This window comes from Vidua chalybeata, chromosome 9, assembly GCF_026979565.1.
Source record: "Vidua chalybeata isolate OUT-0048 chromosome 9, bVidCha1 merged haplotype, whole genome shotgun sequence".
NCBI classification, from domain to species: Eukaryota; Metazoa; Chordata; class Aves; order Passeriformes; family Viduidae; genus Vidua; species Vidua chalybeata.
In genome coordinates this window covers 4,139,099-4,164,338 of record NC_071538.1, presented here as the reverse complement: position 1 = coordinate 4,164,338, position 25,240 = coordinate 4,139,099, and the positions used below count along the sequence as shown (strand labels likewise).

General features: G+C 50.6%; 1 protein-coding gene across 1 annotated transcript in view; it reads right to left on the bottom strand.

The window, feature by feature from the left end:
- ASTN1 (astrotactin 1) overlaps positions 1-25,240 on the bottom strand; it is a 54,728-nt gene that overhangs the window by 14,654 nt on the left and 14,834 nt on the right. Inside the window, exons 2-14 of the mRNA XM_053950298.1 lie at positions 19,545-19,732; positions 15,976-16,369; positions 15,057-15,203; positions 14,501-14,608; positions 13,322-13,471; positions 12,349-12,516; positions 11,670-11,754; positions 4,620-4,694; positions 4,000-4,137; positions 3,545-3,695; positions 2,683-2,849; positions 2,315-2,509; positions 1,878-2,005 (exon numbers count right to left, since the gene is read on the bottom strand). Of these exons, the coding sequence (XP_053806273.1) occupies positions 1,878-2,005; positions 2,315-2,509; positions 2,683-2,849; positions 3,545-3,695; positions 4,000-4,137; positions 4,620-4,694; positions 11,670-11,754; positions 12,349-12,516; positions 13,322-13,471; positions 14,501-14,608; positions 15,057-15,203; positions 15,976-16,369; positions 19,545-19,732 (2,094 nt within the window). The remainder of the gene's footprint in view (positions 1-1,877; positions 2,006-2,314; positions 2,510-2,682; positions 2,850-3,544; positions 3,696-3,999; positions 4,138-4,619; positions 4,695-11,669; positions 11,755-12,348; positions 12,517-13,321; positions 13,472-14,500; positions 14,609-15,056; positions 15,204-15,975; positions 16,370-19,544; positions 19,733-25,240) is intronic.

The window sequence follows — 25,240 nt, the reverse complement described above, 5'->3', positions numbered from 1 at the left end:
GAATTTGGTGGCCAGAGCATCCCTAGAGTGCCACAGCAGGATGCTGGGACAGGCCACCTCCCCCCTCGCAGCTCCAGTGCTGCACAACCAGCGTGTCACGCCTCTGCTCGGCAGCGGAGCAGCAAATTCTGCTGCTAACAGGCACCCAGCAGGAGTTCAGGAGGATAACAGTGGGCATCCCCCCCTCTGTAACAAGACCTGAAGACAGAGTATAAGCAGGATAAGATCCTTTGCCTTCCAGCGCCTCTGTCTTCAGTGCTGGCTGCTGCCGACAGCTTCAAAGCCTTGCTCTTCCCTGCTAAGTGTTTATGCAAAAGCAGCCCTTCCTTACTCAGCAGCTCTGCCTCTCGTGTATTCACAGCAATATCCAAGCTTCTGACAAGCAGAGAATATATTACTTCTTTTCCTTTTTTTTCCCTAAATCAGCCACAAAGCCAGCAGAGAGTGGGAAATGAATAGGATCATTTACTGGCTTTTACCTCCCCAGCATAGTTGCCAGTGAAATCCCAGTCCCACTGACACTGCTGTGATGCTGAGGCTGTGGTGGCAGTGCCTTCCTTACATCCATGTAACCATGTCACAGGCAGGAGAGCCCCACTGGGAGGCAGGTGTCCTCCAGCACCTCCAGGCAGGGTTGAGTGTCCTCAGGGAAGCAAGAGTGACCCACCCACCCAGCTCTCTTGGGGAAGCTCAGCCCCCCAAGACCCACCAGCACCCTCCTCCCTGCTGAATCTGCCTGCACCTTCACCCTGTCAGGGCAACCAGCATCCACCAGACCCTGGATACAGTCCATGGGCGCTCCCCAAAATCCTCCTGGAAGCTCTGGGGAATGCACAGGGTCTCCTATGAGACAAAAACACATTACTAGCCACATCCTGTGCTTAGTAGCTCCTGGATGTCAGGGCCCTTTCAGCCAACAGTGTTGCAGTAAAGGTGGAAAAATCATAGAGAAAGGCTTCATAAAATCAGGCCTGCTCTCCTGGAATCAGCGTTGTCAAGCTAGTACTCTGCAAGTTCCCATGTGAAAGCATAACAAACTATTCCTGGGTTAAAAAATTACTTGCACCTGCATAAACTGTTTTTGCACCATTAGACAGAAAAATGAAAACTATCTTTAACAAACAACTGTCCCTGCAAATAGACAGCAAGAGTCTGAGTGACCAATCAATACAGGATAAAAACTTGTTACTAACCAGTAAAGTAATTGGCAAGAAAGCTACTGACCAATTGGAGTCCCACACGAGGTCTGTAAAACTGTATAAAAATTTTACTTTTAAAAAGGACTTACATGAATAAAGAATGGCTTTTTTCCACCATGAAGAAAATGGAGTCCCGAGCGATTTATTCCCATAAACAGCAACAAACACCAGGGAAATAAAGGCAATTTATGAATACTGGCAACTTGGAAAAAAGGCAGATCCTTGAAGGCTGTCTAGGAACCCATGATAACCTATCACTCATGCACATGATGCTCTGGCACAGCAAACCAAAACATTTTGGTTTGGTGGCACTTGGTTTTGAATGCTTCACTATATCAGCAAAGAAATCAAAGGTAGTTGGAAAACCATTTTTGCCTTAAAAAAAAAAAAAAATCCTTTTGCAAATGCCCCAAATATTTGATGGATGCTTGAGCTTTTACACTCCACAATTAATTTACAGCCTTTGCATTTCCTTAATTTTTAATGCCTTCCTCTTACTGGAAAAAGGAACCAACCTTCAGCTGCTGGTTCCTTTATGTGCAGCTGAGCACAGGGTGCTAATGCCACACTAGATATATCCTACGGTACATATATCCTGTGGGAGGTTAAGGTGCTGAAGCTGGACATGCTGGCAGCTGCCTCACTGGGAGAGACATGGATCCAGCTGGATTCACTCACCAGTGAGGAACTCAGGGTCGGGCGTGGGGTCAGAGAGCTCCTCTTGGCACTGGTTCTCCAAGGGGACCGTGGCCACCACCAGCCCATCCGGCAGCTGCTGCTCCAGGCCCCGGGCAAAGTTGTTCTGCCTGGAAGTCAATTGCAGAGAGAAGAGCAAGGTTGGAGGACAGCAGAAATGACTGCCAGCAAGTGACCCATCCCAAAAAAACACCTGGCACTTCTCCTTTCCTTCAGGAACAGATTAAAAAGATGTCTACTCTTGATGGAGAGTGTCAGATCCACCATCCTCACCAGCCCCTCCAGCTTCTGCAAAGCAAAGATGGATGGACCAGGCAGTCTGATACAGTCCAGCCCCAGGCTCCTTCCCATGCCTTCCTCTTGGAGAGGATGGTGAGGTCTGACACTGCTGGGGTCCCCTCCCCATGTCTGCAACTCACTTGAAGGTCCCTTTGAGCACCTGCCCCGGTGCCACCTCCTTGGAGTGGTTGTTGTAGCCGTAGAAGATCTCCCCAAAGAGTGTCTGGTTCATGGGCAGCTCGCGGGGCTCGCCGCAGTCGCCCGCCTCGGGGCACGACTCCGAGATCAGCTGGCACGATCGCCCATCCGCACCCAGCTTGTAGTCCTCAATGCACCTGGGAAGCCAGCACGGGGCCCACTGTCAGCTGCAGCCCCCCCAGCACTGGGGACACACATAAGGACAGAGGAGACCCCCTCCATCCCAATCCTACAAGCTCAGGGTGGCAGCAGCAATGGACAGCAGCACTTTGGGGGTGTCCACGTGGCCAAGGAGGTGATGGTCACTCACCCACAGAACATGAGGATGTTGTAGAGCAGGGGGTCTTCGGGCAGGGGGACCATCTGCTGCAGGCACAGCTGCTCACAGCCCCCGTTGAAGCCGTCGGAGCAGTCCACGCCGACGTGACGGTCGTAGCAGCCCGTGCCATCCTTCATGGGGCTCAGTCCTGTGGGGCACTGGAGGGGTGGGGGAAGCAGGAGGTGAAAACCCATGGGAAGGTATCTGTCTCTGGGACTGAGTTGGAGGGCAGGGCTCCAGCATTGCTCTCCACCAGAAACTGCAGCCTGAGCAGTGCTCAGGGGCTGCAGGAAGGACAGCAGCACCAACCACAGCTGCAGATATTCCTCCTGCACCAAAGCCTCCTTGCAGCCCTCAGGAGTGTATCCCCTGAGGTGGGAGCCCTCCAAGCCATCCCCTACCAAGACAATGTGCTGGTATCAACCCCACTCTCCAGCAACCCAGCTCCAGTGACTGACAAAGCCGTGCTGCCCTTTCCACACCCACTTTCTGCCCCACACTCACAGCCTCTTCACCCCAATGCCCAGCTCTGGTGACACTGTAGCAGTGCACCCCAGCCCCACAGGCGCCCTGTTTTGGGGCAGAGCAGCTGTGGTGGTGACAGGGCACACACATGAGTGATCTGGAGCCTCCCACAGGGCCAACAAACAGATGGACTCTTACTGCCTCCTCTGTGTGTGTGTGTGTGTGCACCCAGCAACAGAGGACATGCCAGCCCAAAAATATCTTCCTGCTATAAAATCAACCTCAAAATATCCACCCCGAAGGGACAGTAAGGGAGGAAGGATTCCCTTTGTGGTCTCCCCTTCCTTGCTCACACCAAGGGAGACTTCAGGTCCCAGGGGTCACGCACCACACAGCCCGTGGAGTCCAGCTTGCGGTCCGAGATGCAGCGGAAATTCTTGCTGCAGCCCCCATTGTCCCGGGAGCAGTCACGAACGGGGCCGAAGGAGTCAAGAAGGACCTCCAGGCTGTCGAAGGAGGACGAGGTCATCAGCTCTTCCCTGTGAGGAGGAGGAAGAGGAGATGTGTCACTGCTTCCAAGAGATGTTGTGGATGCATGCGTGGCTGCTGCGTGGGTTTTTCCAGAGCTCAGGCTTTCCTCGGGCTGACAGTGAACTGGATGGCAGCCAAGCTTTTAGAAGGATGCAGGAGCTACTGAGATGAGGAGGAACACTGCCAAAGGCAGGACTAAAAAGGGGCAGGTTAATGGTTGCACTAATCTCCACCTGCAAAACATGGGATGGGGACCCCAGCTCTGTTTGCTGAAGCCCCTCCTGAGCTCCCTCACCCTGCCATGGCACCTACCTGACCTCCACTGCATCCTCCATCACTGTCATGTCAGTCTTGCACTTGGCTGAGGGGTTGATGGCCAGCTCAGCTGGTGGGATGACGAAGCTCTTGCTCAGGGGCAGCCACATGCCCTCCCCCAAGGTGTAGGTGAACCTGCCAGGGAGAGCAGCACAGGCTGGCACAGAGGGAAAAGCTGACCCTGGAAGGATGTCTCCACCCAAATCCAAGCCCTTGAGCCTCCCTGCTCGTCCTGCAAGGATGCCAGCCCAAAGTAAGGTGTGTGGGCAGGGTAAAGTGGGGTGGCTCCTCCAAATACATCCAATGATTCCCAAAAATTGCATGTAACTTAAGTAATTAAAAAAAAAAAAAAGAGGACACTTTCATTTTCCATAGAAACCCTCCTTCAGAGCCTAAAACTCACTCTCACCATGGACTGGGAGGAGGAACTGACTGCTGGGTATCCAGCATCCACATGACAGCTGCAGGGGGATCTTCCTAGCCATGCTTGCATGTCCCCAGGAGGTGGCACAGGACAGCTGTGCTCAGCCCTGCCAGCTGGGCTACCTGCATGCCTGCATGCCCTGAGTCATATTTAAGCCCCAAAATGTGCTGAGCAGGTTGCCTTCACCGCTTACCGAAAAATCTTGTCAGAAGGCTGCTCGCCCAGCACCAAGTCAAAGCCACGCTGGAAGATGGTGTATGGCCAAGGCCTGGAAAAGAAACCCAGGAGCATCACACCAGCGTCGTGTCCCCACTGCTGCTGACAGCCCAAAATGCTTCCCCTGCTCAGCCCCCAGCTCCCATGCAGAAGGGTTCTAGGGTAGGATGACTCCTAGGGCAGCCAGGACAACACAATAAAACAGCCTCAGATCTGAGATCTTAATTCTGAGGTCCCTACATCAGATTCTCATCCCAGCTCCAACCTGCCAATAGGCCAGTGGTGTGTTGCATCTGTTCTTTTGGGGTTGGATGCACTCCAGCCATCCTCACATCCCTTCATGCTCAGTACCACCTGCCTGGTCCTGTTTTAGGGATTTGCTTCACAGCTATTGAATTGCAAAAAGAAAACCAAACCACAGCTGGACCCTTTCTCTGTGAGGCTTTTGCCAAACAGCACATCAAGTCGGGGACCCCATTTTCACCATCTGCCTTATTAACACCCTTTCACTGTTCCAGGAGGGGGAGCTTTGCAAAGTGGGCTGGAAGACAAGGCGGAAGCGTGGAGCCAAGGAGGAGGCTGGAGAGCTGGTCCATCCCTGCTGTTGTAGATAGCACAGGGTGATGAGTGATGAGCCACTAAGATTTGGAGGCTGGTGCCTTTCAGTGGGACACCCATGGCCATGGCACCTTTGGGACACGAACCCCCAGCAGCACAGCCCTGTCTCACCACTTGCAGAGTGAGACAGACAAGATACCCAGCCATGCTGGGCTTTGAATGAGGCAACATGAACCCCATTCCCAAACCCTAAAACTCCAAATCCCGTTTGCAAGAGCTCAGAGCTGAGGAGAGAAGATTTTCCATCCCATCACTGCTGCTAAAATTCAGAGTCAAGAGTGTCAGGTGCCAGCGACAAGCCCAGGGATCTTCTCTCAAGACAATTACAGCTCTCCTGCACAAGCAGTTTAATTTCGAATCTGGAGTTATTTCAGCAAGGACAATAATAATAATAATACAAAAATCCTGACAGCAGGATTACAGCATTCCTTCGCTGGGATACAATGCCATTTTCCTGTCCGGTCAGCTGGGAGCCGAGGATTACATTCAGCCCACAATCGGATTGCCTTGAATGAGGTCAGCTTCACCCAGAAAGAGATGTGCTCCTTGTGTCTCACCAGCACCTTGAATGCTTCACTCCCCCACCTTCCAGTGCTCCCGCAGATGGGTTTTATTCTTGCTTCTGAGAAGCACGTCAGGCTGGGAACAAAGGCAGAGTCTGTGTAGAAGCAAGGCATTGTTCCCCATCAACTCAGGTGGAAAAGTGGTTGTGGAGAGCTGCTCTTGGCTTGCAGCAGAGCTCAGTGCTGGGCCAGGTGCTATAGAAGCCAGACCTCTGCCTGGTGGCACATGTATGAGCCCATGGATGCCAACACACCCAGGATGTGGAGCCAGTGTATTTGGACCCACCTGGGAGATTAAAATCAGCACCCAAACCATGTTATGTCCACCTAGGATGCAATTTCCAAATGTGGCTAAAAATCCTGCAATCGTAGAGTCCCAGAATGGCCAGGGTTGGAAGGGGCTTTAAAGATCATCTCATTCTACCCCTCTTCCACTAGACCAGTTTGCTCCAAGCTCCATCCACCCTGGCCTTGAACACTTCTATGGATGGGGCAGCTATAGTTTCTCAACCTGTGCCAGAGCCTCACCACCCTCATAGTGAAGAATTTCATCCTAATATCTAATCAAACCTGCCTTCTGACAGTTTGAACCCATTACCCCTGGTCCTTGTAAAAAGTTATGATGGCTTTGATCCAGGAAAGACGTTTCTGTACTCCAGGAAGGGAGATGTGTGGCATCTCCTCAGCCTGCCACACTTTTCCCTTACTGGGGGCCAAAAAAAAGCCCCTTAAATGCAATGTTCAGCCTTTAGCTACATCCCTACATGGCAAGGGAGAGTCAGGGTTGCATGGCCTTCAGAGCTTACAAAGAAAAGTGGGAATGATCAGCAGCTCTGCATCTGATCAGGTTGGATTAAATGGGCCAGAAATGACAGCTCTCAGCTTCTTGCAAGCCCTGGCACTCAGGTAAGCATCTGAAACAACAAAATGGGGAATTACCAGGGCACCTGAGAACCAGCAAATTCCCCACACTCAGCCAGCAAGTTCCCAAGGCCAAAGTGCTGCCAGTGGATCCCCAGGACAATCTTAAGCCTCTCAGCTTTTCTAGATGGACCATTATCTGGATGCTTTGCTCCACATCTGGGCTTGAGTGGAAGCTCACAAAACACCTGCTAAGCCCTCCAAACCTGGCACTGCTGGCAATGCTTTGAACCAGCTCAACAGGGCCCTGGCCATGCTTAAATTGCAGCCCCTAGGGGATGAGGCCAGACTGACTTGTAGCATCAAGAACTGTGCTCCAGCTTGTCCCCGCTGCCTGCAAAACTCTTCCAAACAAGATGGGCGGGGTGAGGAATAAGCCCAGAGCTGGCAGGATGTGAGCACCACAAGCTAACCTGGAGCAGCTGGGTTGAGGAGAGCTGGCAAGAGGCTGGAGGGGCTGCAGAGAGGGTCTCTGCAGAAGGCACAAGAAGTTGCTGCAGGGGAGTGTGACTGAAATGTCACTGGAGGAGAAAGTGGTTACACGCTGGAATAGGTGACTTCACATCTGACTCCCTGAGCTCCTGTGCTTTTCAGGGTTTCCAACCAGTGCACAGCACAAGGATGGCCGTGCCAGGGTGAGCAGACCAGAGCACCCCCACAGCACCTGCTGCACCCCAGGACCCATGAAGGCCCAGAACCACCCTGATGGCAGAAGAGCAGAGAGAAGATGGCACCGGGGCATCGAGTGACATCGCCAATGCCCATGGCAGCTCCTCCCCAACTTCACTTTGCTTTGCAACAGCTCTGCTCGTGTTTCAGCTGCTGATGCCTCTCCCCTTCCCAGCCCCTCCTGCCCCTCCCACCCTGCCATCCCTTGCAAGCAGCTCTTCATTAAAAATGCTAATGCTGGCACTTTCTCCCTGGGCTGCCCGTAAATCTAGCAGGAGAATGAGGCGGGAGGAGGAGGCGGATGGGTGGTTTGGTGAAAGGATCTGAAAGAACCAGGAGCTTTTTATCAGGCTTCAGCTTGCAAGGCAGAGGCACACAGCAGGGGATGGAGAGAGGCAAGGAAAAAAAGAATATATAGAAAAAAGGGTGCGGGGAGAAAAAGAGAGAGAAAAATAAAGGCTTTAAGCAGGAAAAGTGCTGTACTTGTCACTTCAGTGTGTCCCTCACTCTTCTGTGGGATGGGGATGGGATAAGAGGAGCAGGTGCACTGCCAGGATGGGGATATCATGTGTGGAAGAGATGGGATGGGGAGGGGAGGGGAGCTGGGTGAGCAGGGCACAGGCTGGTGCACTAATTCGGGTCCTGTGCTGGAAAAAAACATCTGCAAGGCTGCGGGTGGGGAGCAAGACTGGGGTGGGACAGTTTCCCAACAGTTACAGCAGGATGAGAGCACCCAGCCTGACATGTTCACCATATCACCTTAAACTGCCTTAAAACCTCCCCAGGCCAGGGTGAAGCCCATTACAAGTTGAAAGAGCACATTGATAAAGACTCCTTAAATGCAGAGCACCTCAAATCCCATCGGGGGAGGCTGAAAAGTGCACCGTGGGGAGGGGAAAGCCACGTGCAAGATGGATCTAAGGGCTGGGATGAAAAAGTACAAATGCAGGCAGGTAACAGTTTATTAACTGAAGACAGAATGTACTGATTTGATTTTTGGCCAAGTTATCCCACAAAAAGAATTGCAGAAATTTGGTCTGATGAGCAAAGATGAAGTGTGGCTGGTAGGATTGCTAGAAACTGCATCCTACTCAGGGAACATTAGAGTAAGATTCGAAAAGCAACTAATTAACAATGCATATCAAAGCAGGGAGACAGACTGTGAGCACACAAACAGCACCAGACAGATTTGTTTAAAACAGGCGAAGATCAGCACACACACACCAAAAAAAAAAAAAAAAAAAAAAAAAAAAAAAAAAAAAAAAAAAAAAAGTAGCTGATCAAATGTATCTGCTATCCATGATCAAAAACATCTGAGTTTTTGAAAAACTGAAGATTTAGGGTCCGGACATATTGGGTAAAAGAAGCAGTGTGGAGGCGTGGATCTCAGTCTGGTACCCAAAATACACACAACACAAGAAGCTTCTCACTGCCATCACCAATAAAGTACAAAGATGAGCTCGCCTTTATGAGCAAAATTAGATGCTACTGAGTGAACAGACACCGAGACAACTTGTCATCACTGTAAATAAAAACAAACCAAGGCAAAACTATCTAAACCAAAGGGCTGAAATGAATTTTCAGACAAAAAGGCCACCTGGGGAAAACAGAGGAGGTCATATCCAGAACACATCACTCCCATGTTTGCCAAGGGATTTGGCAAATCCTGCTTTGTTGACCAAGCGCCAGTGTGGTTTCTCTGGGGACTGACCCATGGCAGCAGCACATCACTCCAATATTGGAGGGTTCAGAGCGTATTAGACAAACAGTAGTCAGAAATGTTTCAGGCACAGCTGATCTCACCTTGAGATGGGGGGAGAGAGCAGAAGATTTGCAGACATCTCTTTCAGGTGAGCCTGCAGGCCACCTGCTTGGGCTGGAACTGGGAGTGAGCTGATGGGCCCAACAAAAGACAGCACAGCAGCTCAACCTCTACCCCAAAAAACATAAATACAAGCTTACAGCTGCAAGTTATTCAGTTAAACAGGCTCTGACAAGATGGTTCTCCTAGGCTAAAGAGATTTCATCAGTCATGACCTTGTGGAGGCCAAAAGGTCATGCAAAACCATCACAAGCCCTTCCAGGCAGAGCTGCACTAAGCAGCACCTGGACATCAGGAACAGATAGAAAAGGAAAAAAAACCCTCATTAAACACCAAGCTGCCCTCAGCATCACAATGCATAGTGTGAACATGCTTTCAAGAGCCCCTAAAAATAGTGGAAACTGTGGGTAGGGATGGTGAAGAGTGGTTTCAGCTGCCACCATTTTATGAAACAAAAATCTGACAAGTTCAATGAAAAAAACACAAAATGCAGTTTTGTTGCATTTTGTTGCAAGAGGCTTGAGGGAATTTTCTAAGGATGGTGACACTGCAGCATTGGAGCCTTCTCAAGAGCCCAGAGAAGGGCAGAAGGACTTTGACAACCCACCATGGTCTAAGGCTGTGTTGCACCTTGGGGAAAAAGAGAACTGCCAGGTTTCTCTGCCCCAAACAGAAAAATATTTTGGAAATGCTGCACATAATTTGTCATAGCCAACTCTGGTATAGAAGAAGAAACACAAGACAAGATGTATCCTGGCCAGGTATGACTCCTGTGGCAGGAGAAAAGGCAGAGAAAAGGCTCCTGTGGGAGCATCAGGCTGGAGATAGGTCTAAAAAAGCAGCCCCAAATCCCCCAGAGGAACAGGGGAGGTCCTGAGCACTTTTCAGGTGGGCATTGCTGACACCAAAGCTGGGTCAGGTGATGCAAACAGGTCCAGGGACTTCAGGCATGCATTGATGCTTCTTGCCCTTGGCTTCTCTCCTGCTTGTTACATCTATATTTTTTCCCAATTATCAATTTTTATCACTAGCCTCAATGGACAAAGTTATTTGCCAATTTGCTTTTTGCAAGGTGGTGGGTCCAACACTGCTCTGATGGAGGCAGAGGCTGGCACCAAAACCATACGTGGCCATGGGTGGCTGTGGGCTCTTTCCAGCCCACCGTGAGACACTCCTAAACACAACACCTCCCAAAACAGGCAAACCCTGGCGTGGGAATAATCTCCCCCACACCCCAGCCCATCACTCACTGCCTCTTATGAGATTGCACAGAGGAGCTGGGGACATTCCTCTTGGACACTGGCCCCTGGGGACAAACAGGACAAGGAGCTGTATTTCTGCCTGTATTTTCCCACCCCTCACAGAGGTTTGGGGACCATCACCACACCCCATAGCACATCCCCAGCGTGGGGCCACCTGTGCCACGAACATCACCCCAGCTCAGGGCACCCAGAGCAACAACTTGTCTAACACAGCTGGTGTTCCACACTGCGTTCAGTTGCTAAATGGCCTTTAAAATGATAAAAAACAGAGAGGGGGCTGGAGATGGAGCAGCAGTGCTCTCCCCAGGGCCCCAGCTCAAAGGGACACAGCGGGGCTGCGCTGGCACCGACAGCCCCCCACCGCTGCCAGCCCCCGGCGCAGCGACATGGCAGGGGGGACGCCAAGCCCAGCCTTTGATGATTTTTCTCTTCCCACTGTGAAGACTAATAACTTCAGAGAGGGCATCCTGACACGTGCAGGGCCACCACCGATCCAGCTGCAGCGTAATGAGAAAAGGGGGGAAAACGAGGGTTTGGAGGTGCCAATGAATGTGGGACCTCTGAATTTGGGGATGTCTTGGCTTTCTGCACATCACCTCCAGCCATTCCTGGGAGGCCCCAGCTGCACGTCACAGACCCACGAGTGTTGAGGGACAGATGGAGCACCCCCTTGAGGGTCTCAGAGAGATGGGAACTTTTGGAATCCACCACCAAATTGCTGCTGAAACATCAGAAAATTTTCCTTTACCACCTCCAGGTGTGTAAAGCTTGGAGCAGATGGTGACTCCTCTGTTCCCTCAGCCACAGTATCAAAGCATTTAATTTTCCCAGTTTTCAGTGGGGACCTCAGCCCTCCTCTGATGCCTCACACACCCAAAACGAAAGCTCCACAAAGCGCAGGATGCCCAAGATAGTGCACACAAGGGCGGGAGGAACAACCTCGATCTTCTCCAGGGGGTGTTTACTCTGAAATTTGACAATGGCCTCTTGTACCTCATCCCTGATTATTTCAAAGAACAGAAATCCTCACCTCCCGCAGACCCGCTGCAGAGCCCAGTCGTGTGCTGACCTTACAATTCACCAAGGTGCCTCTAACTCTGCCAGCCCAGAAGTTCCCACAGCTGTGGAAGCCCAGCAGCTCGTGTGAGGACACTCCAAGCCTGGGCACTCACCCCTGGTTCGTTCCCCACTCGTTCCGGATGCAGAGATGCTTGTGCACAGGGTCCTTCATATAACCTTCATAGCAGAGACATTCCCCTGTGGAGACAGGGACATCAGGAACATGGGAGAACACACATGGGAAGGCTTTCCATGTGCTTCCCTGCCAAGTGCAGCCTGCAGCCACACCAGGACACCCAGCAGCTCCCTGTTGTACCAGAAGAAGGTGAGGAAGCACCTTCCCACCACAGATGGGTTGGGGGAGGCAGAGGTGAACTCACAAACCTCCCCTGTCTCCACAGGCCCCCAGCTGGGTAATAATTTGCTTTGACTCCCTGATTGCAGAAGGCTGATCAATTGCTTTATTATATCATCCTATACTATATTATGCTATACTTATTAAGAAACCCAGTAACCCTTCCAGACAGTCCAGTAAAGCTTTGACCTAAATTGGTCAATCAATCCAAACACCATCCAGTGTCTAATTAAGAAATCACTTTTTGGTAAACAAATCTCCATGACACATTCCACACGTGCACAACAGCAGGTGCAACAAGTGGAGATAAGAATTGTTTCTCATTCTTTTCTCTGATCTTCTCACAGCCTTCCCTGGGAAAATGCCCAGGAAAGTCTGTGCCTGCTCTCTGTGGCCAGAGAGCTGCTGCCACACACCCCAGCCTCAGGAACACTCACCAGTCTCAGGGTCACACTGGTGCTCACAGGGGTCGAGGAGGCGCCGGGCGCAGAGGTCCAGGGCCCAGGGCCCACTGGAGTTTTGCTGGGAGAAGAGGATGACCTGTGCTGGGTTCAGCCAGTCACTGGCATCCAGCTGGCTCCCCTCCAGCAGAATGAACCGGCTTCCTGCCAGCAAGACAAGGGGAGTCAGTGACAGCAACCTGCTGCTGTACCCTCCATCCTGTGATGGTGCCCTGCATCCCATCCATCCCATGATGTTTGCCCCCCATCCTGTGATGGATCCCTCCATCCCCCTGCCCATTCACTCCATCCTGAGAAAGTACCCTCTGTCCCAGAACAGTCCCCCTGTGCCACAAGGAATCCTCTGTCCTGTGCCCACCCTGTCTGCCACATGACAGCCCCCGCCCCACTCCATACCTCTCTTCTCTATCCCATGACAGCTCTTTCTCTCCTGTGCCTTTCCTCTCTGTCCCACAGCAGCCATCACCATCCCACACCCCTCCCGTTGGTCCCACACTGAGGTCTGATCCCTCTGTCCCACCATGTCCTCCATCCTGTCATGGTCCATTTAATCCCATATGCGTTCCCCTCCAACCCACAATAATCTCCTTGGCCCTATGCCCGTCCCTCCATCCTGCAGCAAGCCCTGTGTCCCACAACAGCCATCATCACCCTCTGTCTGTCTCCTCTGTCCTGTGCCTATCCCCTCCATCTTCTAGCACTCCATCCCTTGCTCCCAACATGGTACCCCCATCTCACACCAGTCCCTTCTGTCATGGACCCATCCTCTGCATCCCCCTCTGTCTTTCCCCCCATCCCCACCCCCCATCCCATGCCCATTTCCTCTGTCCCACACTGGTGCCCTCCATCCACACCTGTCCCTCCTGTCTTGCACCCATCCTGTCCATCATTCCCCCTCTCCTCCATCAAACCCCACAGGAAGGGATGGGTCGGACCACAGCATGCTCACCGTCGGCGATCAGGTGCTCAGGGACATGGAGGGTGATCTTGACGACAAGGGGGCAGTTCATGTGGGAAGAGCACACCAGGCTGATGACACAGCTCGTCACACTGATGAGGGTCAGCGTGGTCTTGTTCACAGGGCTTCGGGGGGACCCCACTGCAAAACACAGCAGCACAGTCAAACCCAACACCTGCAGCACCCAGGAAAATCTTCGAGTGCAGCCAGGGGACTTCAGGATGCAGAGACCCTGCCCAGACCCCTGGAAATCCAGCATCAATTGAATCAAATGGAATCACTTTGGACTTTGAAAAACATGAAGCAGCCTTTGCCATGGGAATCTCCATCCCTCTCTCCCGCTGTGACCAAAACCTTCCTGATCCCCCAGAGCGCTGGCTCTTCCACACCCTGCAGTGTAGCATGCTGAGAACTTTGCAGCAGCAGAGCTTTAAAGCAGAGCAGTGGTATTAGGAAAAAAAGGTAAATGCAGTATCTTGATTTTCCCCACTCCTTCTTGGCACTTCATTCGGGTTAATTTTGTCATGACAACAGGCTCATTGATGCTCTTGAAAAAGCAATAGAGAACCCTAACTGCTCAGGGCATGCAGGTCTTTGACTTTTAATCTTTCAGCTGAAGAAACTGAGTGGAAAACAAACTGTCTGGAGACAAAGCCTGAATGAGCCTTCAGCATCAGCTGAAGGAGATGGCTCCCAGTCTTGCCATTCCCATAAAAACAAGGCATCATCCAGCAAACAAGGCTCAATGAGGGAAAACAGACACTAACTTTCCTCTTGGGAAGACGAAACCTCCCAAAGGGACAGAGCAGGGCAGTGGGGCAAGCCTCCTGCCTGGGGACTGAGGCTGCCCCCATCTTCTGGTGCACGTACAGCTGGTATGAGCACGGTGCTGAGCAGCAGCATGGGAAAACACGGGCCAGCCTTTGAAGCGTGTTACTCAGTAATATACACCAGTGCCTGTCAGGAGCCTCCAGCAAAACATCAGAATGTATTTCATCCTCTGCTGAGGAACTCCACCGGAGAGCAGCAGCAGCCTGCTGCGAAGCAGGGACTGATGCCTGCCTGCAGCAGCCGGGATTGCACTTGGGTTTCCATCTTTTTGCCAATGCAAGGTCTCCAAACCCAGAGAAGCAATGACAAATAAGGCAAGAGGGATGGCTCGTCACCCACCTCGGCTGCGCCTCCGGCTCCGCGAGGGGTCCGTGTAGAAGGTCAGCTGGGGATCGGTGTCTGCCTCTGTCCCTGAGTCCCCCTCGGGGTTGAGAAATGCTGAGCCAGCTGCAGGGGACACTGAGTGTAGTCATGGAGCGGTTGGCACCGTGCCGCCCCAAACCTTGGCATCCTACACCACCCTTCAGGGAAAGCCTTGCACTACAGACCAGAAGCTCCATCTGCCAGGTGCAGCAGGGACAGCATCTGCTCCCCTTCCCAGCACACACAGGCAGACCCCCCTGCCACGTGTTACCTTGCAACTTTTCCCCATGGCTGTGCCAGTATCCTGTAGTATTTACTGGGGCAAACACCATCTGCATCTTTGTAACCAACCAGCCCAACATCACTTGCATCCTTGCAGGCACCACATGTTCTGTTTCTCCCCACCCAAACCCTCTTTCCCATGCTGTCTTCATGCTCTGGTCCTATTTCTCCATCCCAGGAGAGGGTGGGTGGCTGGAATGTGGGTGGGTGGAAGCCCAAGGCGCCCCATCCACCCCAGGGACCGCCCTACCTCGCACTTTGTTGTTGATGCGCTTGCGCTGGCTGCTGGAGGTGTGGGACAGCAGCGTGGCCTGCTGGTGGTTCGAGTCCACGGGGCTGGTGGCAATGATGTTGTCCTTGTACTTGTTCATCAGGGACAGCTTGGCGTTATCGCTCCCTGAGCAGGAAGAATTGAAGGCAAAATATTTCAGGGATGAAGACTTAAAAGGGAGGGAGGTGAGAGAATGGTTTCCTTGGATCCATCTCCAAAGCATCCTAAGGTGATCAAGGTGCTGAAGCCAATGAGCTGAGCTGCCCCCAAGGCACACTCATGAGCAGTTCAAATCCTGAAAAGGACTGGCACCTCCACCAAACTAGCCAAAAGCTGAGATTTAACACTCAGCCTCTCAGGGCACTTCTTCATATTCAGGAGAGCTTCAGGCACCACACCACGATCTTCCCAAATTATGTCTCAGTTGGGAAGGCTCTAGTTGGATAGCTCAATTAGTGATATGACCAAAGAACAGATTTGTGATAAGCCTCAAAGAATCCCTGCTGGTGATCAGAAGGCAGTGTTAACTCCGAATCATACTGATGGCAAGTAAAAATTTGCTACTAAAAACCTCACCTGAAGAAGACAGCAGAAATCTGGGGATACAGAAGGGAAGTTTGGGGGTCACAATGGGATAGCATGGAGGGAACCCCATTCTGGTTCTCTGCCAGGCCACGGAAACCACTAAGCTGCATTGTCCCACCCACGTCCCACTCAGCAGGAACTGCCCTCCACTGGCTGCAAGGTCTCCCAGCAATGGACGTGCCTTCAGGGGACCACCAACATCTCACACCCAACGAAAACCCAGAGCAACAGGGAAAACACTCCAGGGAAAACACATGCATGGAACTGAGGAGAGAAGACAAGCCGGAAAGGACCCAGCTCAGCCCAAGCCCACCTGGTGTGAGGTCCATGCTGGCCTTCTCATTGCAGCCCTGCAGCGAGTCCAGCGTGCGGGTGACCTGGCTGGCGAAGTCCTCGCCGCCGTTCATGCACTCTCGCTGGAGGTGGTGCCGCAGGTCGGTGATGTCGTACTCGTAGCCATCCAGGATGGGCGTCTCGCGGATGCTGAGCGTGCCGCTGGAGTTGTGGCCCTGCACGCGGGCGTTGCGCAGGCTCTCCCGCCCGTGGCCCCCGATCAGCACCGAGGGGATGTAGTGGATCTCGTTGGCCGCCTCGGCGCTGGCGCTCTTCTGGGGCTGCGGCACCCGGCGCCGCTTGCACCACCGCCGGCGGGTGTAGAGGATCATCACCAGGCAGAGGATGGAGAGCAGCAGGGCGATCATCCCTCCCTGTGGGTACAAGCAGGGATCAGCCAGGGACTGGCATCAGCCATCCCCCGGGACACAAACGCCCCAGGGATGCTCCAGGGTGGCCAAAGCAAAGGCGTTGGAGAGGGGAGCCCGATCACCAAGAGTCTGCTGGCACCAGGAGCACCCAGTGCTGCCCAAGAGCACCCAGCTGGAGCCTGCCTTGGGCTGGACCAGTTTTGAAGTCGCCACCGAGGCATGAAAAAGCAGCATTTAAAGCAAAGCATGTTTTGTTTCACTCTCCTGCCTTTGAAAACAGGAATCAGCTTTATTCCAGGCAAATGCTCCTACGGGCAACTTTTTCTGACCCATTTCCAACCGGTTTCAGTGCTGTCACTCTCAATCTTGGGAGATTTCCCCAGGGTATCCAGCAGAAATTGCAGCACAGATTAAAACAGATCAAGGCTTGAGACAGGCAGATGACTGAAGTGTTGTTTGGGGAACATGTTTGGGGAAAGAGGCTGAAAAAGCTCTGTCCCACAGGAATGGACCCCAAAACTGCACCTGGCCCTGCCATCCTGCCACTGTCCCCAGGATCACCCTCCTGCAAGACATCACTGTACACAGATAGTGGGCGGTGAGATGAAAGGCCCAAACTGGCCTTTTATGTACAATCTGCCAAGAATAATAACAATAATAACAAGAAAAAGCATGTGGAGCCAGTTAAGAGCTCAGAGTCCATCCACAGCTCTGGTCTCCCTCCTCTTTTCTATGCAACAGGTGATCATGAGAAAATAAAATAATAGTAATAATCTGCTCCATTAGGATAAAACATTAAGGGAATTATTGAATAAGAAGCAGGAGAGGCAGCTGGAAAACGAAGTTTAATGGCCATTACAGTTTAACCCACTTTCATTTCCAGAATAATGGAGCTGTGATGCACCCTCCCAGCCTCCTTCCCAACTTTCTTTAAAACCAAAAACCAAAAAAAAAAAAAAAAAAAAAAAAGAGAAAGAGGAAACAAACCAGCAGTCCTGCAGCCAGGAAGTCAGAAAATCCTGCTGGAGCTGAAAACTGGCCCTGGATCGTAGAAACCATAGAATCCTACAATGGTTTTGGTTGGTAGGGACCTTAAAGTTCACCTCATTTCAACATCCTTGCCAAAAGTAGAGACAAGCCCTGTCCAACCTGGCCTTGAACACTTCCAGAGATGGGGAAGCCACAGCTTCTCCAGGCCACCTGTGCCAGGGCCTCAGGGAAGAAGTTCTTCCCAATATCTCATCTCTGTATCAGTCTAATTCCATCACTACATGCCTTTGTATAAAGTGCCTGGCATAGACGTGCAGAATTTTTAGTAGCAAAGTGGGAGCCTAATTCTATATCATGCTCCAATTCCTATGAGTTCCTGCGATCCATAAATAAGTGGGAATTATCTCCATCCCCACCAGAGGTGACCTCCTCTGTCATGGCTCTCCATCACCCTAGAAAAAGTCCACCTGCAGGTGGCATGACGAGCAGGTAGGAGGAATTCCAGGGCATTCCTGCCTTTCCTTCACCCTCTATATGCACATTAAATCCCGCAAACACCAGCAAGCTCTGCCATACGCCTGTGCTGGTGAACAGGAGAGACCAAGCTGGAGCTCAAATCTGGTGGATGCTCATTTTTTTCAGGCAGTGGCTGTGGGTTCACAAAAGAGACTTGTTATTTCATTGAAAATTAGTTTCTTCTGCCCCAATAATCTGAGCACTCAAACTATCCCTGGGAAAAGCAGCCTGTGGACTCCTGAGATTTCAAGAGGCTCTGAGAGGAGGATGAAAGCCAGAACTGAAGTCTCCCCTACCTACTGCTTATTGGAGGAGATCAGACCACCACCTCATACCCCTGTTTTCCCTCCACAGGAGCACAGAAATCCCATTCTGTCTTATTCCCCCCAGTCCAGCATCCATGTGACGGCTGGGAGAGGAGCCCTGCACGGGATGGGTGTGGGAGTGCTCCTCGCCTGGTCCACGAGCAGACCTTGGTCACGATGGATAAATCCCTGGCTCACACTTCTTCCCTTGGCAACCACACAGCAAAGAAAGAAAGTCAGCCTTGAAAACGCCACGTGATCCTGACTCCTGGCACAAAAGCCAAGCTCTATTTGTCAGGAAGTAAGGATGCTGTCGGAGCAGAGCTGAGAGTGATGGGGAAAAAAGGGCAGAGGAGGACTCAATCTGCGTTTGCACATTTTGGTATGACAGCAGTGAGCTGCAGACATCCTTTTCATCAGCTCGATAACAAACCTTCATCCAGGCACTTCTGCCTTGATCTTGGGATACAGCAGTGCCCAAGAAGATCAAGACCAGTGGGGCCAGCCTCTCCAGAGGAGATTCACCCTCTTAGGAGCAGCTGGGAACAGACAGTAAAATTGAGATAATGGTGCAAGATGTTTTTGGGAGTGGCTTTGCAAACAATTTTTTTTTCCTCAGACTAATCAAGCACAAATGATGGAGGAGAAACCTGGCCTGGGGCTGCAATCTGGAAGAGCAATTGGAGCTCTTATTAGGGTAGACACCACTGAACAGCCTGTTTGCAGCCTCGGCAACACATTGTCTCCAGCTAATTATCTTCCAGTGGCACAAAAAATGTAGGATTCTTCCAAGTTTCTTCCAACACAACAAAAAAATAACCAAAAACAACACACCACAGATTTCCCCCCAACCTACACATTTCTCCTTTCTGTGTCTTTAAAACCTTCTCTCTGTGTAGCTGGGTGGAGTATTGCTGTGAGACCTCGACACATGAAACCATGGCCACAGGGCTGCCACACTGATAAAAGTGGTGGCGACAGTGCCTGGTGGCACTGTGACACACACTGTGCATCGGGGCAGAGGGCAGCAGGCACCATGCACCAGGCAAAGGGCTCCTGACGAGTCAATGGGAATTAACCCTGGGTTAACGTGGTTGAGACCTTCAAAGCACAGAACCCCTGGGGATAAAGGCACCCCACAGACGTATTTTCAAAGTGATGCAAACTGAGGGAGAGCTTTAAAGCAGCCTGTGAAGGCACCTAGCATTTACCACTCAGAGAGGTGCCCAGGGCATCCTAACCACCCCAAAGGTGGGCACAGTTCCCCATCCTGGAGCCAGATGGGAAAATAAATGGCTTTTCAAAAGCCACTGTATTTTTTACAGGATTCTGGACAACGAAACAGGGGCTGCCTTCCCACGACATACCATGACAGAGATGTGGAGGATCCTCAGCTCCTCCTCTGCCGACTCAGTCTGGGGTTCCTCTGTGGGGTCGAAGCCAGGCAGGTTGGGGGCCCCGTCTTGGTGGTGGATGTGGAAGAGCAACGTGCCGTTCTCCAGCCACTGCTGCCGCCAGCGCACCAGTGGGATGTCATCCGTGTTGCCTGAGATCTCTGCAAGAGCAAAGCTGGTCAAGGGGGACACATGGAGCAGAGGTTTCATGGGAGATGTTCACCTCTTCCCAAAAAAATGCACGCCCTCCTGTCACCTCCTGCCAGCATCTGGCTGCCCCCACATAAATCACAGCCTGAAGGGCTAAAGAGGAGTAAAACCATATTTCTGGGTATAATCCAGATGTGGGCCTCTCCAAAAATCCAGTTAGGGTGCAGGGAGACAGCATTTACTGACAGCAGTAACCCAGCAGGGCTGTTCCAGCTCTAATTTGAGCACTCCGTGTAAAACACAGCTCCAGACATTGGGAACACAGGATACAGGACAACTTTTCAGCAGCATCATGGGTTCACTGAGACCACATCACAAATTATTGCAGACAAAATATTTACCATCCCTTGTGAACAGTGAAACGTGAACCTGGCTGTGATTTCAGAGGTTTTCAGTTTTCAACCATTTTCTACAGCTCTCCACCCAGGACTTAGCCCAGTGACCTGCAGAGGTACCTGCAGCTTCTGCCCAAGCAACCCTATTTTCCTTTAATTTAATACCTTTAGGTACTAAAGTTATTAAATTAAATAATTCCTTTAGGTATTTACCTTTAATTCCAGAGTCTGGGGCAGTGAGACAGATGGACAAAGCTGGGCTGTCATGGAAGTAGAGGACACCCAGGCAGGAAGAGCAGCTGAGGCAGAGATACAACACATGCTCTAGGACACTAAATGCCAAATCAAACCTAATTCACCTGGCTGCCTCCAAAATTTCAGGGACATCCTACAGCTGGGTCTCAGCTAAAGACAGGGTAACACCAGCACCTCTCCCTAGGAGAGATGGGCATGGCTTTAATCACTGTGGCCCCCTCAGACCAGATCGGCTTGATCACCATCCCATACCACCCCAGCCTCAGCCATCAGCTCAAGCCTGCCATTTGCCTGTTAGCTATTTTTTTTTTTTTTTTGGTGAAAATAGCAGGTTTTGTTGGGATGACCAGAAAAAACACGACGAGCTTCCCACTGAGGCACAGCTTTCCCTCCTGCATCTGCCCCATTGATGGCAATGGGAAGGCACCCGTCTCACTTTGCAAATTATCATCTTTATTTTGCTTGTTTCATGCTGCCTTCAAATGAAAACTGGAATTCAATTACAGTGCTGAAAAACAACATTTTAAATTTGCTGTTAATTAATTTCATTAGGCTGCCTTAAGTGAGCTGGCTGCCGGGGGAGGTGAGGAGGGGGGGCAAAATCTGCATCGGGAAGCAGGTTCATCCTCCCAAACTGATTTGATTAATCAAAAGAAACATTAGCCACAGTGAGTGAACTGGCAGATTGTTTGTGCTCAGCACGGGCCGTATTTCTGGCGGTGATCAGTGCACTTGGAGTGTCCCCAGCACAGGGATGCTGAGCACTCCACCACACTGATGGGAAGCAAAACCCAGAGTTAAGTCACCAGGAAGCCAGAAGCACTTTTGGAATTCCCTTTAACTGCTGAGCTGTGTGTTTAGGGACACAGATCCCCTTTGAAAAGCCGTTCCTGGGAGCCAGGAGGATTCGAAGCAGCAGATCTCCTCCTCTCCCACATGGTCTTTATTCATGGACTGAGAGGGGAAATCAAGCTTGCCCGCTTTCCCAACTCCACATGGCTTCTTAACTTCGTATGAACTAGCTGAAATGCAAGAAAACACTCTCCCTGCACCTGCCTGCTAACGTGAAATTATGAGTAATTAAGGCAAGAACTTTCATGCACAGCAGGAACTCAACATACTGACATTTGGAAAAAATGTAAATACCAGCATTTGCTCCATTGTAAAGAGTGAAAATAATAGATACTAAATATGTGACATTGTGACATTTAGAAAGCTAGAGTTAGAGATGTTTTCCCCCTGATCTGACATATCATTGTAAAAGCAGCACCCTTCAGCTCATTAATATTTGAGAAGAAATCCTTGATGGAAGTTATTTAAATGATTAATAGATTATAGTAAATTTAAGCCTTAAAATAGGTTGTCATAATTTCAAATTTATTTAAACAGGCTTATTTTTTAAAAGAAAAATATATTTCAATAAAAAATGGATTATTGTTTTAGAAGAGCACAATCCAGCCACAGAGCCTGAGCACGCTATCCTCTTTCACCAGACATCAGGACATGACCCTGCAGCTGCATTGCACACAGGTCAGAAGTGCAAGAGACAAAGGAAAACACCCCAGACATCAATTGCCATCACCCCAAACTGGCTGGCTATGAGCCCTCCATCACGCTGCAGGACAAGGCTGCTCCACCATCTCTGCTCCTGCCCTGGCAGAGGCTCTTGAGGCAGTGCCCAGATGAGAGAGCTTCAGCCTTGGACCTTCTCCTCCTTTCCTCAAGTGTCTTAGCAACATGTCAGCTGCCTCTATCCTACTCCATTTCTACTTGAAAAATTTACACATATAAATGCTTTCCTGCATCGGTGAAGCTCTCTTGGAGTTTGCTTTAAGCAAGACCATGGCAAGATCAAGACCAAGCTTCCTCCCTAACATAGCATCTCTTTACTCTCTCTTCTCCCAGTCCAACAGATTTCACACTTTTCCCTTTGTCTTGCTCCCCAAGCAGACATCTCCCCACCTGGTGGGAGATGCTACAGTGACCCACGTAGCCAACTGGGATGATTTATCTGGATGTTGTAGGGTGTCAGCTCTGCTACAAAGCTGGAGGTGCCAACCCCGCTGACCAGTTTGTACACTGGGGCCAGGATGTCCCAGAGGTGGCAGAAAAGTGGGCAAAAAGGCAAAAATTAAAAAAAATAAGTGGCGGGGGAGAGAGGATAATTTCAAGTTCAAAGTTTGAAAGATATTGATGAAAAGCCTGGTCCCTGCATAGCTTTCATTAAGGCCTTGGATAGGAAGCCATTAGCACTAGTATTAACTTCTTGCACCTCTGTTAAAAAATAGCCTGTCTGAGTCAGAGGTTAATAACAGTAGGAGGCCACTAATTAGGCTGTGCCACATTCACCTGGTATCAAACGTGGCCCAGGTCCTTCATATCTGCAGGAGCAGCAGCCTGCAAAGGCCCCAGCTGATGCTTTTAACTTAACGGCCGTGGCTGCTCCCCTCCCAGACCATCTGCAAGGGGAGGGAGTGGGGACAGAAAGGTTCTACAGGAGCAATTTGAGGAGAGGACAAAAAAACAAGGTGCTGGAGGTGTGTGGATTTATACCTGTTTCGTTCTTGATTATCCCAAACAGCCTCATTTCCCTAGGGACAACTGTCCCACACAAAGCAAACCCAGTCCTTCTGGAGGCAGCACTTCTGCATGTCCTGATTTTGGGAGGCAACACCTCTGTCACAGCCCAGTTCTACACATGAGCTGGTGAAACCAAAACCATGAGCCTGGTGCTGACCTGGACCTATTCCCATGTCCTCATCACCCCACTGAGACCAGGCATGGTGGGACACAAGGAAAACAGCTCTTCTCAAAAACTCACATCAGCATTTTGATGAAAAAACCACCCAGCAAAACAATTTTCCTCTCCATTTGAAAGCGTTTTGCGCTAATAGATGCCTCCAATAAGTCAAATGAACTCTGCCATAATGCTGGTCTCCACAGATTCATTTCATACAGCCAAGCACAGATCTTGACTTGGACTTGTATTTCCTCATTAACATTTAAACCTGCTTTTTTTCCATCGGAACCTGACTGTGTTTTAATTTAAGTCCCCCATTAACTAAGGCTTTTGCTCCATGCCTAAACCACACACATCACATGCTTTAAAGGCCTTGAACTCAGCTAAATCAAGCCTTGCACTCCTCCCAGGAGTCTCCAATGCCTGAAGTGACCCAGGAGACCTTCCCACCATGAGTCACTTGCTCTCTCTGTTGGGACCTCAGGCCTTGATTTCTACCAATTCAGATGTCAAAACGCTTATCTTGATACTTAACTCATTTATACTTCCAGGGTTTCAGTGACAGATAATTCATGGGATAATATCAATGTTTTTATGGACCTGCTTTAAAAATTCAAATTCATCACTAACTACCCATATTTCATTTGCATTTTTTCCTGTCTCCAGTCTCAGGTAGGGAAACCAGCTCATTCTGCAGGTCATTCTGCCTTTTCAAGACAATCCAGCTTTTCCATACCAGCAAACATTAACCTCACTGTATATATTAGGAACCTGCTTCATGGGAGAGGGCCCCTGGGGGAAAATCTCCAAAAGACTCACAGAGATGGGCGAACATAAAGGTTTGAGGAAAAGGCAGTGGTGAGGCAGTGGTGATCTCCCAGAGCCACTCTCAGGCTAGGTCAGAGAGATCACCCCGCCACGATGCCTGTGAGTGAGACTGGTACACGTGAAGCCATGAGGTGCCACAGCATGGCTGACAGCCAGCCAGGTTTCTCCTTGGAATGCAGGGCGCCTTTGCTTTTGGGAAGGTCACCAGGGAGTTACATTTCAAAGCTGTAGCCATGCTTTAGCCTTGAACTGGGATTTCTGTCCCAAATATGCCAGAGCCCTAACCCCTCCCTTTCTTTAACAACAAACCCTCCATCACTCTGGGAGTGACACTGAGCTGCACAACAGTTTTTGAGCAGAGGACACTGATCCATCATTGGTGAGGCTGAGCTGACCGGGCTTGCTCTGCAGCTGCTGACTTTACAACGTGACAGCCCCCCCTGCCCTGCTCTTCCCCGCGAGCCCAAGGGCGTGCCTGACCGCACCTGTGCCACTTCCCCTCCAAGGTTATTTTTCCATCACGTTTCTCAATTTTGACCTAAAGCTGGGGAAAAAAGAACAAGCAGATTGGGAGATTCAGTGGTGTTTGATTTTCACTCCTGTCTTGTTGCTTCGGTCCCATCTGCCACAACTGTGAACTACAGAGGAAATGTGGGAAGAGAGGCAAATCCACCTCCTGGCCCAACACTCGGGTGACACGGTCATGTTCAAAAGAACCCAAATGCCCAGCCACAACAGGGAGCGAAAGCAAAATAAAGAGAATGTGTGAACACACTTCCAAGATGCCATGCTGATATAAAAACCCCAGAAAGGACCACATCTGTAGTTGATATCTCACCCTACAATGCTGTCATGTCACCTCTTCCGGAGGGAAAATCAGGTCTCCGTGGAAAGGGTCCAAATGATGGAGAGGCTCCCAGTCAGCCATGGAAAATTACTGCCCTGGCTAAATTGACTCCCAGCAAATCAGTGAGAAGGAGGGCACAAACCCCTGAGCTCAGATGGTACTCACCTACAAACTGCAGAACTCCATCAACACAACCACTATCACTCCGAAAGGGTGAGCAACTTGAGAAGAAAATCCTACCAGAGGAAACCCCAATTTCTTATAAAAGCTGTTGTGCATCAAGGAAATTAAAGACCAGTAAATTCTGCTTGTGCCCTGGACACTTTGTTAGAGGAACCTGTAGGTGCATCAGTAAATACAGGTCACCCAACACTGTAAGCCAGTAGATAAGGGTGATCCAATCTGACAGACTCGTTTCAAAGAGTTCTTGTCAAAATCGACCCTCAAAGTTTCC